Below are 15,000 nucleotides of genomic sequence, written 5' to 3'. Positions count from 1 at the left end.
AATTATTAATAAAAATACACACTTTACTCATTCATTCATTCTAAACATTTGTTTAGCCTATATTCTGTGTCAGGTATGTAAGTAAGTTTCAAGGCTGAGATGTAGACCAAAGACAATATTATTCTTAAAGGAACTCCCAGTTCAGTTGAAGAAGCAAGCATGTAAATAAAAATTTGAAATATGATAAATTCTATAATTGATATAAGCATACAGTATAGAGGAGGGATACCTAAATCTATTAAGTGGGTAGATGGATGGGGGTGTTAAAGTTTGTCAATTAAGAAGAATTCCTTTTCCGAAATAAATTTGTGACAGTTATTAAAGCTTCAACTGTTCCAGTTTTGAAGTAAAAAGCAAGCCCCAGTACATGACAAGGTGCTCAACATCACTAATCACCAGAGATTGCAAATCAGAAACCACGATGAGGTATCACCTCACACAGGCTAGAATTGCTATTATCAAAAAGACAAGAAATAAAAAGTTGTGGGAGGATGTGGGAAAATGGAACTCTCATGCAGTGTGGTGGGAAACGTAAATTGGTGCAGCCACTATGTGAAGCAGTGTGGAGGTTCCTCAAGAAATTAAAAATAGAACTACCATATGATCCAGCAATTATACTTCTGGGTAAGTATCTGAAGAAAATGAAAACACTACTTTGAAGAGATATCTGCAACCCACATGTTCATAGCAGCATGATTTCAAATAGCTAAGATATGGAAGCAACCTAATTGTACATAGATGGATGAATCGGTAAAAAAAATGTTTTATATATATGTATATATATATGTATATATACATATATATCATACATAATATAAAATACATTTATACACATACAAAAGAATGTTTTTCAGCCATAAAAAGGACACTCTGCCATTTGAAATGACATGGATGAACCTTGAGGCCATTATGCTAAGTGAAATAAGTTGGACAGAAGAAAGACAAATACTGTATGATCTCTCTAGGAATCTAAAAACAAACAAACAAACAAAACAAAACAAAACTCATAGATACAGAGAACAGGTTGGTGGTTGCCAAAGGTGGAGGTTGGGGGGTGGGTGAAATGGGTGAAGGGGGTCAAAATATACAAACTTCCAATTATAAAATAAATCCTGGGGATATAAAGTATAGCATGGTGACTAATTTAAAAGAAAAAAAAAGCAACCCTCAGCTACAACCTAACTACTGTGCTCATAGGAAAATAAATCAGTATAGTTTCAGATAAGTAAGAGCACAAAATTATGCATAAGTGTAATGAATCACATTATCCCCTAAACAGATCATATATTATGTATAAAACAGAACACTTAAGAGGTTGGGACTCATTTGAAGTTTTGCAAAGCAAATTTTCATAATTCTTCTGATATTATAGTAGTTCTCAACTAATACACTAGTTAATACGTTTGAAGAAGTTAAGCATATAGGAAAATTCTATTTTAAGATAGAAAAAAACAAGAAATTATTAACTGGAAAATAACTATAATAATCTGACTGGAGAAAATCTTTTGTAATGAAATTATGATAAAATGCTTTGCCTAAAAGCAAAATTATGAATGCCAAAATAAAGCATAAATGATATAGTAATAGGAAAAATTATTTCAAAAAGGAAATATATAATATACATAATCTTATTAAGATGAATGTTTTATAACATCTTTAAGAGTACTTTTATGTTTAAATTGGTATATAAAGACAAAAGCATGATATTCTGAGAATAATTCAAATATTGAGGACAAAAGAGTTAAGTACATAATAGCTGTTTATTAATTCCAAAAATAATAAGGACAACTCACAGGAATTAAGTTTTATTCTCTTATAACTCTCTTCTTCATTTTCCTAAACACTACATAGAATGAGGCTAAGTTAATATTAACAAATCAAAATTTCTAATGGTAACCCATAACACCCATAAAATATCATATTGTTTCTTAGCCACAGAATTCATATCATAAACATTATATATATGACACAGTAACAAATTTTCAAACAGCAATTTTCTATGTGACATAGTAAGTATTAAAATTTTCAAGCACCAATAAACATGAGGGAACAAAATTCTGACAAAACTGTACATGTGGCAAAAACTAATTTGATTGGCTGATGTCAACACTTTTTTCATAATTTGAAGAAAATGAGAAAAACTCTCTGTTAATAACTGACAAGAAAACGAGCCTAAAAATGTTTAATTCAGTTATAGTTCCTCAAAACAAACTCAAGTGATTGGGATACACTTGAGTTTCCTTAAGTGTTTGTGTTATTTGTTTGTTCAAGTGGCTTTCTGTCTCTTACAGCAACTCTACTTTGCTGGCATGAAATCTGTTTGTACTGACTGGATCTTCCTCCCTCTGGCAGTTGGAATCCCTTAGATGGTTTGTTATTTTCTTTATTAGCGCTTAGATCTGGTGGTAGAAGTAAACAAGTGGAGCTTGTTTCTGCAACACTGAGCTAGCTGCGTGGGGCAGAGGGGCTGCAGGTCCCCCGCTGAGTAGCAGGCTAAAGCTTTCCTGTTTCCAGGTCTCCAAGCTTATTCTCAACTTCAGGAGCAGAGGACCTAGTCCAGCTCCCCCATAGTCCCTAAGGTCACACTCATTGGACAAACTTCCATCAACGTCAAAATTTCCTCTAAGAATCTCTGTGCCAGGTTTTTCCAAGATTGTGGTTAACTTTACTCTATCCCAAGGAAGAAAGAGTCTGTACCAGTTCTCTCCATCAAGATCTCCTCCGAGCCTAAACCTTCACCTGTTCCCAGATGTAGATCAATTTCAACAGCAATTTGACTTGGAAAAGACAAGTAGTCAGGAATTTGGAGAAAATGTGTAGAGAGCCATATTATTAGTTTGGTAGGGCTACCATAGAAGTGTAATACAAATGGGGTGGCTTAAACAACCGAAATTTACAGTCTTACAGTTCTGGAGTGTAGGAGTCCAAAATCAAGGTGTTGGCGGAGTTGGTTTTTTCTGAAGGCTGACAGAGAAAGATTGGTTCCAGGTCTCTCTGCTTGGATTGTTAGATGGTCATCTTCTCCCTGTGTCTCTTTACATCATCTTCCCTCTAAGCCTGTCTATCTCTGTGTCCAAATTTCTCCTTTCTATAAGGACACCAGTCATATTGCATTAGAACCCAAACTAATGAATGATTCATTTTAACTTGATCGTCTCTATAAAGACCCTATCTCCAAATAAGGTCACATTTTGAAGTACTGGGGGTTAGGACTTCAAACATATCTCTTTTCAGGGGATATGGTTCAACCCACAACAGCCATATTTAAGTCAACTGTCTATCCCTGAGACTCTACTGAATATATTAATTAAGCTCTAGATTGGTGATGACCTCAGATGCCGTTAAGGTAGGCATATTGCAACACAAAATTCTGCAGGTAGATAGAATGATAAAAGGATTCTAGTCCAAAAGACCTGAGGGGATCATGAGAGCCAAGAAACAATTGTCATAAGAAACTAAAATTTCAAATGTTCATCCTACATATTACCAGCTGAAAAATAAATGAGCATTTATAAAAACACTCAAAGGCATTATTGCTACTACAAACTCTCTTATCTATAAACCACCTTTTGGGTAATTTATTTGCATTTTCACTTGAGTGAACAATAAAGCATAAAATATTGCCTTTGCAATACATTTTTTTTAAAGCAGAAAAGTAACTAATGGGCTTAAGAACTTGTCATTGTTTAAGTCTAATCACTTTATTTCAGTGTCAAGTGGGACCCTCTCTAGTAAAACAACTCATAGCCTACATTTCAATTAAGTTTAGTGAAAGGCAGGGAAAATTACAGAAAGGAAAAGAAGCTTTAGTTTGAAGACTCAAGAGTAAAAGAATTAGTGAATCATTTTAAACAATGTCACTTTTTGTTAAATAGGATAGTTACTAACTTCTTAGCTAAATAGACTTTAAAAAAGAAATATTCTTTGATTCACTTTGCTGTACAGCAGAAACTAACACAACATTGTAAATCAACTGTACTCCAATAAAAATTAAAAAAAAAAATTCCAAAATATGCCACTCAAAATAATTTTTTAGAGAATTTTAATTTAAAAGGAGAGAATAGACAATTCCTTTTGCAAACAAATAACAACGTGCTCACAACCGTTAGATTAATTGGTATAATATCGTGTATATTTTCATTAACACTGTATAAGTTCTACATTGATCCACAATCTTGGGACAATTGGTATTATGATTAAACTTAACTTTGCCCATCTGTTGGCTCTAAAATTGTGTCTCATTTAATTTGCATTCCTTAACTACAAATAAAGTTCAACATCTTTAACTTTATAAATGACCTAATTCATTTTTTTTTTTTTTAATTCCTGTTCCTGAAATCTTTCCATATTTGTTTTCTATTGGGTTGTCAGTCTTTATTCTTCTTGATTTTTTAAGAAATACTCTGCCTACCAGTACTTGACTAATATATTATTATTAAATTTGAAAAATATAAAATTCAAAAACATTTTGCTTTCATCTTGCTTTTCATCTATTTCATATTTGTTTTCCATTTAATTATTTTTGTTCGTAACGTTTCTTATTCTTTCCTTCTACATTTATGAGATTCATTCATTTGTTCATTCCAGCATCATAAGTTGTATCTTATTAATTTTCAGCCTTTATTTTATGACCATTTAAGGCTACACATTTCTAATTAATCACAGGTTTATCTTCTTTTAATATGTAGTATTTTTATTATCTTTAAATTTTAATTATTATTTATATCATTGCTTGTATCCACAAGTTTCTTAATGCATGTTTATTCATTTTAATTTTATTGAATTCCAGCCATGGGTTCATTTTCTGAGATGATACCACTTCTTTAAATTAGTTGAAACTTATCTATAGCCCACATTATTATGTTCAATTTTTATAGATGTTCAATGCATGTCTAAAAAGAATGCTTATTACAAAATGTTGGGATGTAATATTGTATAACTATTCATTAGAATGAATTTGTTAATTACATATATATTATATATAAAACATTGAAAAGAATTCTTTCAAAATTCATATCCTGATTTTCTTGTAAGGTTGGTCTAACAGCTACTGAATAGTATATTAAACTATCCCATTATAGTTTATAGTGGTGGATTTTTTTTTTTTTTTTTGCTCTACAGTTTTGAAACTGTATTATTCATTAAGTGCATACAAATTTAGTTTTCATATCTATTTGGTGAAACTTTTTTCATTATATAAAGACCCTCTTTCTCTGTACATAAGTAATTTCCTTTAATTTTGTCTAAAATTAGTGGGCTACACCAGCTTTGGTTTTTTTTGGTTAGGAGTTACCAGATGTACTTTCCCCCCTCCTTTTAGCTTCACCCTTCCAGATAGCCTTTAGCTTATTCCTGATTCTTATAAACTATATATAGCTGTTAGTCTTTATTTTCATTTTTAAAAAATAATCTGTCTTTTCTCTGTAGTGGATTTTGAGACCTTCTATTTGTCTTTAGTAATACATAGTTGTATTGACAAAATTTTCTCAGCCTCCCCTGCACTCTTTTCCAACTTGGCCTGACTTTTGGCTTCTGTGTTCATCTATGCATTGTCCAATTTTAGCAAGAATTCTGCTAAGTCATTTTAATCAGAATCCCCTCCCCGCTTCAATATCTGATGACCATTGATATCTCCTCAAGTTCCTCATCCTCCACCAGCCCCAAGGTGGGCTGTCCTGCCCCATAGCAAGAATCCTGTTAGGTTGGTTTAGCCAGAATCTCCCCTTACTCCTGTTTCCTCTTAGTAATATTCTAGCCACCCACCCCCACCATGCTCCTTGGCTTATAAATTGCACTTGCCCATGCTGTACTTGAAGCTGAGTTTAATCTGTCTCCCCCACTGCAGAATTCCATCTCAGCGGTCCTCTACCTATCGTGATAGTCCCCTCGCCCCCTTGAATAAAGTCTTCCTTACTGTGCTTTAACAATTGGTATTGAATATTTTTTCTTTAACAGTATTAAGATGACTTTAGTTGTAGTTTTCTCTCCACCTGTCCTACTGGTACACTTTGCACTTCTATAGTGTGAGAATTCATGTTTAATCATTCTGATAAAATTTCCAGTTATTATTTCTTCATATTTTACTTACCCTCCATTTAATTTACACATCTTTCTTTTGGGGGGAACACAAATCTAATGTTCGTAAGAAATATGAATCTCTTCGCTGTGTCTTTAAACCTGTTTTGAATATCTTTTACTCAGCGTGATTCATACTGTGTAAATTTTTGGATCTATCTTCTAACCCACTAATTACATTTCATCATATTAAATCCACTATTTCAGCTATCAAAAGCTTTTTTAATTTCAGCTATTGTAATTTTTACTTTTAGATACTCTCTTGGCTATCTTTCACAACTACCTGGCCAATTTTATAGTCCTAGTCATATTTTTGTTCTTTTCACATATTAAACACACTTATTTTATATTCTGTAGCCATTTATTCAAATGCCTACAGTCTTTGCACTTGGAATTCTGTTTTAACTGCTTTGTTGACTGTAACTCATGGTGCTTGTCTATTCATGTGTTTTGTTTTTTGATATTGAGCATATGTTCTTTGGACTTTTATCTAAGGAAATGCTTTCAGACTTTGTCCTAAGATATATTCCTCTAGGAAGTAACCATAGTTGTTTCTGCCAGTTTTCTAAGGATATTACATTGACAGCACCAATTAAATACACATTTGTAACTTGCATTTATGTGGCCACATGTGGTGTTAATTCTGGCTCAAAACTGTGTGTGAGCTAGTTTTTGGCAAATAACTCTTCAATGAGATTTTTTTCCTCCATTCCAAGCTAAAGCTGGGACAGACAAGTTTCTCAGAATCCTTTGGGATGTGGATAGTTTTTCTCAATTGCTTCTTGTGGTTATCAATTCCAGGGATTTCTGGTTAAAAAAAACAAGTCTTTTAGGTCTTTGAGTTCTAGTCCTTCCCTCCAATTCAGTGGGCAACTGGTAAACACTGAAACTCCAGTCCGAGAGGGGTCAGCTGGTTACTACTGGAATCTTTCCAGCTTTAGTTCTCAACTTGCTTTTTTAGCTTACTGATTTTTCATCAGTTTGGGCCTCTGATTTCTATGCAATCTCTGCTTACCACTTAGGTTTTTTAAACAAGTATTTTCTTCATACTTTAGGTATTTGGGGGATGAGCTTTTTTTTCTTAGTACTTTAGGTATTTGGGGAATGGGCTTTTTTTTTTTTAGTTTGTCAAAAATACTAAAAATAAATCATTAAGAAAATCTTAAAGAAATTTTGGAGAAAGTTGGGAGTGATAATTTTCTTGTAAAATACATATAAATTTGTTCATTTTCAGAAATTAGAAACTAATAGTCAAAATCATAGAATATTTATTAGTTGTATCAATTCATGGATTATAATTGTTTCTATAGAGGTAAATTATTAATTTTTATAGCATATCATTACATATTCTGATGATTGTATATGCACCCTAATTATCTTCTTACTTTGTTTCTGACAAAAGCTGTGTAGATGGATATATGCCTTATTATGTATTATCCAACAATAATAGAATTGCAATATTTAGACTTCAAATCACAAGTAATTAAAGTTTAGTAGTAGTACATGTCCTGTGGCTGACCTATGAATGAAGAAAATAATATTATTTTAGTGATAATCAATATGAACATATAAAGTATAATAAGGCTAAGGGATTGCTGAAATTTTCAGTTTTTTTCTAACCTGGATATTTAACAATATATATGAATATTCTTCACTTTCAAATTAAATCAGAGTTTTGGAGAAAATATTCTATTGAATTTGTTTGGAAGTAGTGTTGTTACTCATTTTGAAAATAACATATTGCAATATACTCCAATCTGTAGTTGACTGCCATAATCAATTTAGCATATCATGACACATATATGATACTGAGAACGAGTATCATACTCATAATTCATCTCAGGTGAAAAATGAAAAGAACATCAGTTAAGGTTGTGGTGTTTTGGGTTTTGTTTGTTTTGAAGCTTTTTATATTTCTTATATTTATATAAGAGGCCTGTGATGAAAAAAATCTACATGATGAGAAAACCTCCTCAGGAGTGCAAGTATGAAATGGAGGTTTTATTGGTTGGTGTATTAACAAGTGGGTGAAGGTATCTCCTGACATTACAACCACATTTACATGTTGTCAACTAACCAGAAAACTTAGCAACAATTTTTAAATTTGTTCATTATTTGACCCAGTATTTACAGTCCTCCGTGATATGCCTCAAACTTACTTCCCACTATTTTCCTTCAGTCATCCCTTTTTTCATACCAATAGTATAAATTGTTCAGAAGTTAGATAAAATTTGAAGGTCATTTCTGCCTTAAAATAATAATAGTGTGATATTGGAAAAGCTTCTTAAAATCATGGGAACTCAGTTTCCTCATTATTAAAACATGGTCAGAAGTATATATATCTTAGAATCTTGAGAGCAGAAATTAAGATAAGATGTAAAATATCCAATACAGTAGTTAACTGCACAAATATTATTACTCAAATCCTATTCACCCCACTTTTTTCTGCTTCTAAGCTTTTGAAGATTTTTTTTTACCCTCCTACAAAGTTTTTCTGCTATAGTTTCCACTCATTCAAATTCTAGAAATGAACTATGAACTGGTTTCAAAGCTTTGTTGAATATTCCGCACTCTATCAACATTTTCTAATCTACTCATGCTATCTATTTTGAAGTAATGCTTTTGAATTCCCATCGCATTTCTCTTTGCTTCTTTCAATACTTACATTCTATGCGATACTATGAGTATTCACGTACACCTTACACACTATGTGTATTATAGTTCCTCTAGGACAAGAGTTGTTTCCCGTTCACATGTGTATCTCAGGAAGCTCCTAAGATGGTGCATATTATAAAGCTTATATTTGTTGGTGAAGAAACTATTTAAGGAAATAATTTGGAAGTACTTTTACAAGTCGTGCCTGCTTGAGACCAAATATTCAGAGAAAGAACAAAATATCCAGTCAATTAAGCGCTTCAAATATCCCACTATTTGAAGTCATTTAGGGAATTATGGCAAATTATCACTGCAATTCGGAGAAAAGATAGTCTGAGAGTTAAAAAAGTAAATATCCTAATAGAGTGTATTATATTAATCTTATTTATAAATAAGTCACTCTCAGAGTGAACTGAAGACCCACATATAAACTCAAAGATTACTTTTAGATGGCTAAGGAATATATCTGGCCTGGAGAGAACACTATAATCTAAACAATTTTATGAAGAAAGAATAGGTTAAAAGAGATTAGTAAGAATGGAATCTTGAAAAGAAGGAACTAAAGAGCAGAGAAAGTTTCTGCATTTGTTCATTCATTCAACAAGTATTTCTTGCTCGTTTACCATCTGCCAGACATGTGCCAGGCATAAGGATGCACATTTCCCCTGCCTTCCAGGAGTATTCAAACAAAGACAAACAAATTCTAGTTTGATCTCTGAAGGAAATAAATCCTAATATAAAGGTTTAGGGGAAATCTTGTTGAAAGAAAGGAAGAGAAAGAGAGAGATTTATACTGTGAGTTAATGGCTGAAAGAGACTAGACATAAGAAGCCCAGAGGAAGAAAGTTTGAAGTAGAGAAATCATGAGATAAGAAACAGCTCATGTGACTTGGTGCATTATGGGGGAAAAGCACACTAGAAAAAATGAGGCTGAGGAGATTGTCAGTGGAAAATCATTTAGAGCCAGCTGTGAAGAGGAATGTGGATTTCAATTTGTTGCAATGGAAAGGCATTGAATGGGTCTTAGGAATAGAAGTGACGTCATTTGGTATACTAAAACTAACAAAGAACAAACAAAAACCCCTTAATATTCACAGTGGAGGGTTAATCAAGGGGAATAAGAGAGCAAGCAAGAGAAAAAATTAGGAGGCTGTTGCTGAGATTGAGAAATTTTGTAGCCTGGACCAAAAAAAAAAAAAAGGAGATAAATCATTGGATATTTCTGCTACTATTTCAAAAAAAGAGGGTCACCTGATCAGCTAACATGTCATTATTATTGTAGTCTGTTCAGTATGTAGATCCCTATGCAAAAGACAAATTCACTAGGCACACATACTTGGTGATGATATCTATCACTGCCATAGGATTAATTCTCCTCTACCTAATTTGTATTAAACACATGACTTTCTGATTGATTTTTAAATTAAAGCTTTGTTTCAATCTTCCCAGGGTGTTAATTCAAAGATGTGACTATTCTAATTATTCCAAAAGTGACATTGCCTTTTTTTTTTTTAATTTTTTTAATTTATTATTTATTTATTATTTTTATTTTTGGCTGTGTTGGGTCTTCGTTTCTGTGCGAGGGCTTTCTCTAGTTGTGGCAAGCGGGGGCCACTCTTCATCGTGGTGCGCGGGCCTCTCACTATCGCGGCCTCTCCTGTTGCGGAGCACAGGCTCCAGACGTGCAGGCTCAGTAGTTGTGGCTCAAGGGCCCAGTTGCTCCGCGGCATGTGGGATCTTCCCAGACCAGGGCTCGAACCTGTGTCCCCTGCATTGGCAGGCAGACTCTCAACCACTGCGCCACCAGGGAAGCCTGACATTGCTTTTTATAAGTTTTAAAACTGAAATTTTGACTCATACACAAGCTTTTGATGAGACGGCTAGAATGACCCAATGCTTCTGAATCTGATCGACTCTCAGTAAATAGTTATTAACCCGATACTACATTAACTTCAAAAAAGTAAGTAAAAATTTTCACTAAATAACAAATCATTTTAGCAATATGTACAAAATATTATATATGTTTAGCTCATTGGTAGTAACAATTCAGCATATGAAAAAAGCTTTATCTTTACATTGAAATTGATCTACTTTTCTGTAGCTTAGGTAATATGCATATATCTTGAGACAATAGTGAAAATACACCATTAAAGATAGCTCTGTGGTAGTATACAAAATACTGGACAATGCACCTGAAGCACCAAATTCAGTTTTGATATCTTCAACTTGCTGAATACGAAGATTAGTAACCATCACTTAACCACTTTGGGCTACAATTCCTTCCTTGTAAAAGGAAAATATTAAATATGAGGAAGATTAATATCTCATTTAGCTCAGAAGTGCCATGTCTTGTCCAATGTGAAAAATAATCTGTTAGTACAAGAAGGAAATAATAAAGGCCTGAAGAAGAAGAGCAGAGATTTGGCTATATCAGAATCCAGCTTAATTTTACATGAATGCTAGTCAGATGCTCATCAGCCGTAAAATGGTCTTTTTTTCCAAAAACACATTCATTCACCTACCCATACAATCAGGACAATTATTCTCCAAAGAGTAAAATTTACAAGAATGGCTACCACAATATGTAGATGCATAAAATTTATTTTGACTTTATAGAGATTAAGAATAAACAATATAAAAATCCATAGACAAGAAACACTGGGAAATTAATCATCAAATGTTAAAAGAAACAAGACACTACAACGCACTTTGATTCATTTCTAATTATTTAATCAAAGTTAATCTAGTACCCCACGCACTGTAACAAGTTCATTCGTTTACTAATTTAAAAATAATCATATTTCTAGTATGATCATTGACACATTCAACAAACATTGAGTATCTACTATATGCTAGGTGCTATGCTAAATAACAGCCATTATTTCACTCTGGTGGAAAAGTCAAACAAATGAGGGGAATGGTAGCTTGCCATAAGTAATTTGAAGGAAATAATCATGGTGCTATGAAAAACAAGTAATATGGGTGGAATTCTCTGGCGGTCCAGTGGTTAGGACGCCGTGCTTCCACTGCAGGGGCACAGGTTCGTTCTGCGGTTGGGGAACTACTAAAATTCCTCATGCCACAGGGCGCAGCCAAAAAAAAAAAAAGAAAAAGAAAAACAAGTAATATGGGGGTTCCAGCCATCCTCTTATATGACATTATATTCAATAAACTGATTGACTATATAAATTTGATAAAGTCTAACGTTCCTATGTTTTCATATTAATGATGAGATGAAACAGCTAAAATTATCCTGCCTTTTAAGCTAATTACATATAATTAAGCTAACATAATTATCCAGATTAATGTAAACACAGAGCTTTAAATATTATCCACTGATTTGCTCACTTAAACAAACATTCATTGGTTGTCTCCTTTGGGCCAGAGTATAAATCTCAGAGGTCATTTCATTCAATTCCCTCAATAAATATATTTTTTTAAAGATATATTAAGTAAAGGTATTTTAAAAAATATATTACTTTTACAAAGATACTCAGTGATGAAGCAAGGCAAGGAACCCAGGTCTTTTTGAAATATAGTAAGTTTTGTTTTTTGATTGTGTGTGGTTTTTAAAACAATTACTGCTATTCAAAGAATGACCAACTAAAAAGCATTTGCACTTAGAAAGCTTTCAAAAGATTCACTGAAAAACAGCGTTAATTAAAATTATATGAAACTTCTCAAGATAGAAACATTCATGGGCAGAATCAGTGATATTCCTTAAGAGGCTTCTGGAAGTTTGTGATTTAAGTCAGAAAACCAAATGTGAAAAGAGACAGGTTTAGTAATGTATGGAAATAAATCCAAAATTTCTTTTTTTACACTGAATATAAATAAGCTTGTCTACTAAAGAGTAAAGAGAAAGATTTTTTTTTTCACTGTGCCTTCATTTGGAGGGTAAAAATTAGTGACATACTTTTCCAGTTAAACAGAGAATTATGGGATAATTGATATGTCAATTGCTCTTAGATTTAATTAAGAAGAAAACGTTTGTGAGAAAAGACATTCTTGACATGTAGTTTAGTCATTGAGAAAGGTAAGAGATTAAAGTAGGACTTTCAGAATAAATACCTGAGGGAGTTTTGGGAAAAAGCTTATGATTCAAGGAGTGAATATTTTGATCCTAGTTGATAGTAAATAAAAGCCACTTAAAGATCTAATAGCCTAAGTTTTAGTGATTAAAAATTCCATTATTTTGAGGTGCATGAAGAAGCATGGAAACGTGTGCGCGATCTCTCTCTCACACACGCGCACACTCACTTTCCCTTCCCAGTCTTCCAATCCAAGTCCCTATATAAATGGTTATGGAGGGGTGGGGGAGGGAGAGAGTTGGATGGCAGAAGAAAAGATGCACCATATGACCTAGTTGTCGTTCTCCCTGGAACTTAATGTTAAAATATGGAAGACGCCTAAGAAAAAACGGGTGTGTAGCGTGGTCCCCTCAGAAGCCATCTCTTTAGATTTCCCACCTTCATCTTTTTAAACCCGTATTGTCACTGAAGGAAACTCAACTGACTCTAGTCAACAACGCTTCCCGGCCAGAAGCCGGCCAGGGTTGTGAGACGATTCTAGAAGCAGCTGATTCTCCTGTTCCGCTGGTTTTCAGCACCACATTCTCTGCTCTTCCCTAGACCTCTCCAAGGGTCTGGGTTTACTGTTGACTCTTGCATTTGATGTAGGGTCAAAGAGACAGGGTCACATCCGAAAAGACCTTTTATTACTAAATTGTGCCTTCTCCCGGAAGGGAACAATGGAGGGTCCCTCTAGCGCGATTCTGCTACCTAATCCATAAATGCTGCTGACTCCCCCAGTTCTTAGCGCAGAGGCTTCCCTCCCCCAATTCCTTCCAGTTGCGGTTTAGGCTCCGCACCAGTTACTCAACGTTTTTTTTTTTTTTTTTTTTTTAAAGCCTGGCGAGCTAAGCACCGCCTACCGTCATGAGTGGCCTGTCACTCTGCCCCGCTGTGCGGTTGTGATTGGCTGGCAAGACCGTGTCGTCTGGCCCCGCCCCCGCTTCCCTTTGCCACGCTAGTGGCCCGGGGTTTACCCAAAGGTGGACAGTGGGATTCGGGCGGGCGGCGCTTGGAGCAGGTGCAGACGCATCCTTGCTCCCGCTGTTGCTCTTCTTTCTCCAGTCGTGGGTCTGAGTCAGGAAAGGACTAGCATTCTTCTTTTGCCGCTAGAGCTCCCGTGAACTGCTGCCCAGAACCTAGGCACCTCAGACTTCTCATCTCATCCGTTATTCCGCTGTCACTGTATAAATCACCTGCACATGTGTAATCCTGTGAATCTCCCTTCAGCTCCTGCTCAGAGAAGGGGTCGAAAGGGAATTTCAAGTGTTTGAAAGAGAGGGTCTCCGCGGATCGCGGGGAGCTGTCTCAGGTGCTGAAGCTTTCCAGGCGTTGCTCTCCACCAACACCACACGCAGTTAGACTGCACACTCTCATTCCCGGCTTTCTCCTTCCCCATGCCTTGGCTAAGATTCATTTCAGAGTCGTGAGTCTTTCCCTCCGTATCATGGCCTACGTGAGACACTTTCGGACGTTAGTTTCGGGATTTTACTTCTGGGAAGCAGCACTGCTACTCAGGTGAGTCCACTTGTATGTAACAGTTGGAGAACTCATTCAAGCCTTGCAACTACTTGTCATGGATGAAACCGAGAATGTAACTCGAAGTTGACTTGTTGAAAGTGTCCCTTAAATCGTATTGTTTTCTATCTAAAGGTATCTAGCAGTCTATCTCTTGAGACCTCTACAACATGTAACTTTGCTGTGTTTTCACTAATTAATGTATTTTAGTAACTGGCATCTTATATTATTTGCAGCTGAGGTTACCCTAGCAAAAAAATATTTCCAAAGCCTAGGTCTTCCTGCTCAAATTGCTTTAAGTGTTTCTTTTTTCTAAGTGAATTATAAATTCTGGGTGTTGCTCTCTTTTTTGAAAGTTACAAAACATTTAGTAATTAGAAATGGAACATTACTTACTTTTTAAAAGACAAAAAAAATCTAGAACATAAACATTTAGTGATCAGAGATATTCTGAACATTGTTGATATATCTAGAGGTTAAGTTCAAATGAATAAAATAATAAAGGCCTTGCAAGTACTATTTTCTAAAGAGCCTGGTTCATGGAGGCAAAATAATAAATAAATCACCAGATATGTTCTATGCCAAGAATAATTATTTTGGAGAAAGTAATAAGAAACCTATTGAATGGTAAAATTGTTCTATGATGTGTCATTTTCTTATCATATCCAGTCATATTTGGTAG

At 34.5% G+C, this 15,000-nt stretch overlaps 1 protein-coding gene across 2 annotated transcripts in view; it reads left to right on the top strand.

Moving 5' to 3' along the window:
* Positions 1–14,197: 14,197 nt before the first annotated feature.
* GLRA3 (glycine receptor alpha 3) overlaps positions 14,198–15,000 on the top strand; it is a 191,486-nt gene continuing 190,683 nt past the window's right edge. The window contains exon 1 of one of the 2 annotated variants that reach the window (XM_036856108.1): positions 14,198–14,318. In XM_036856108.1, coding sequence (XP_036712003.1) covers positions 14,248–14,318 — 71 coding nt within the window. In that variant the 5' untranslated portion in view covers positions 14,198–14,247. The remainder of the gene's footprint in view (positions 14,319–15,000) is intronic. The other variant, XM_036856109.1, reaches the window with a different exon arrangement.

Source organism: Balaenoptera musculus, chromosome 6 (assembly GCF_009873245.2).
Source record: "Balaenoptera musculus isolate JJ_BM4_2016_0621 chromosome 6, mBalMus1.pri.v3, whole genome shotgun sequence".
Taxonomy (NCBI): domain Eukaryota; kingdom Metazoa; phylum Chordata; class Mammalia; order Artiodactyla; family Balaenopteridae; genus Balaenoptera; species Balaenoptera musculus.
Note: the sequence above shows the minus strand (reverse complement) of the source record. Positions and strands in the feature narration are given on the sequence as shown.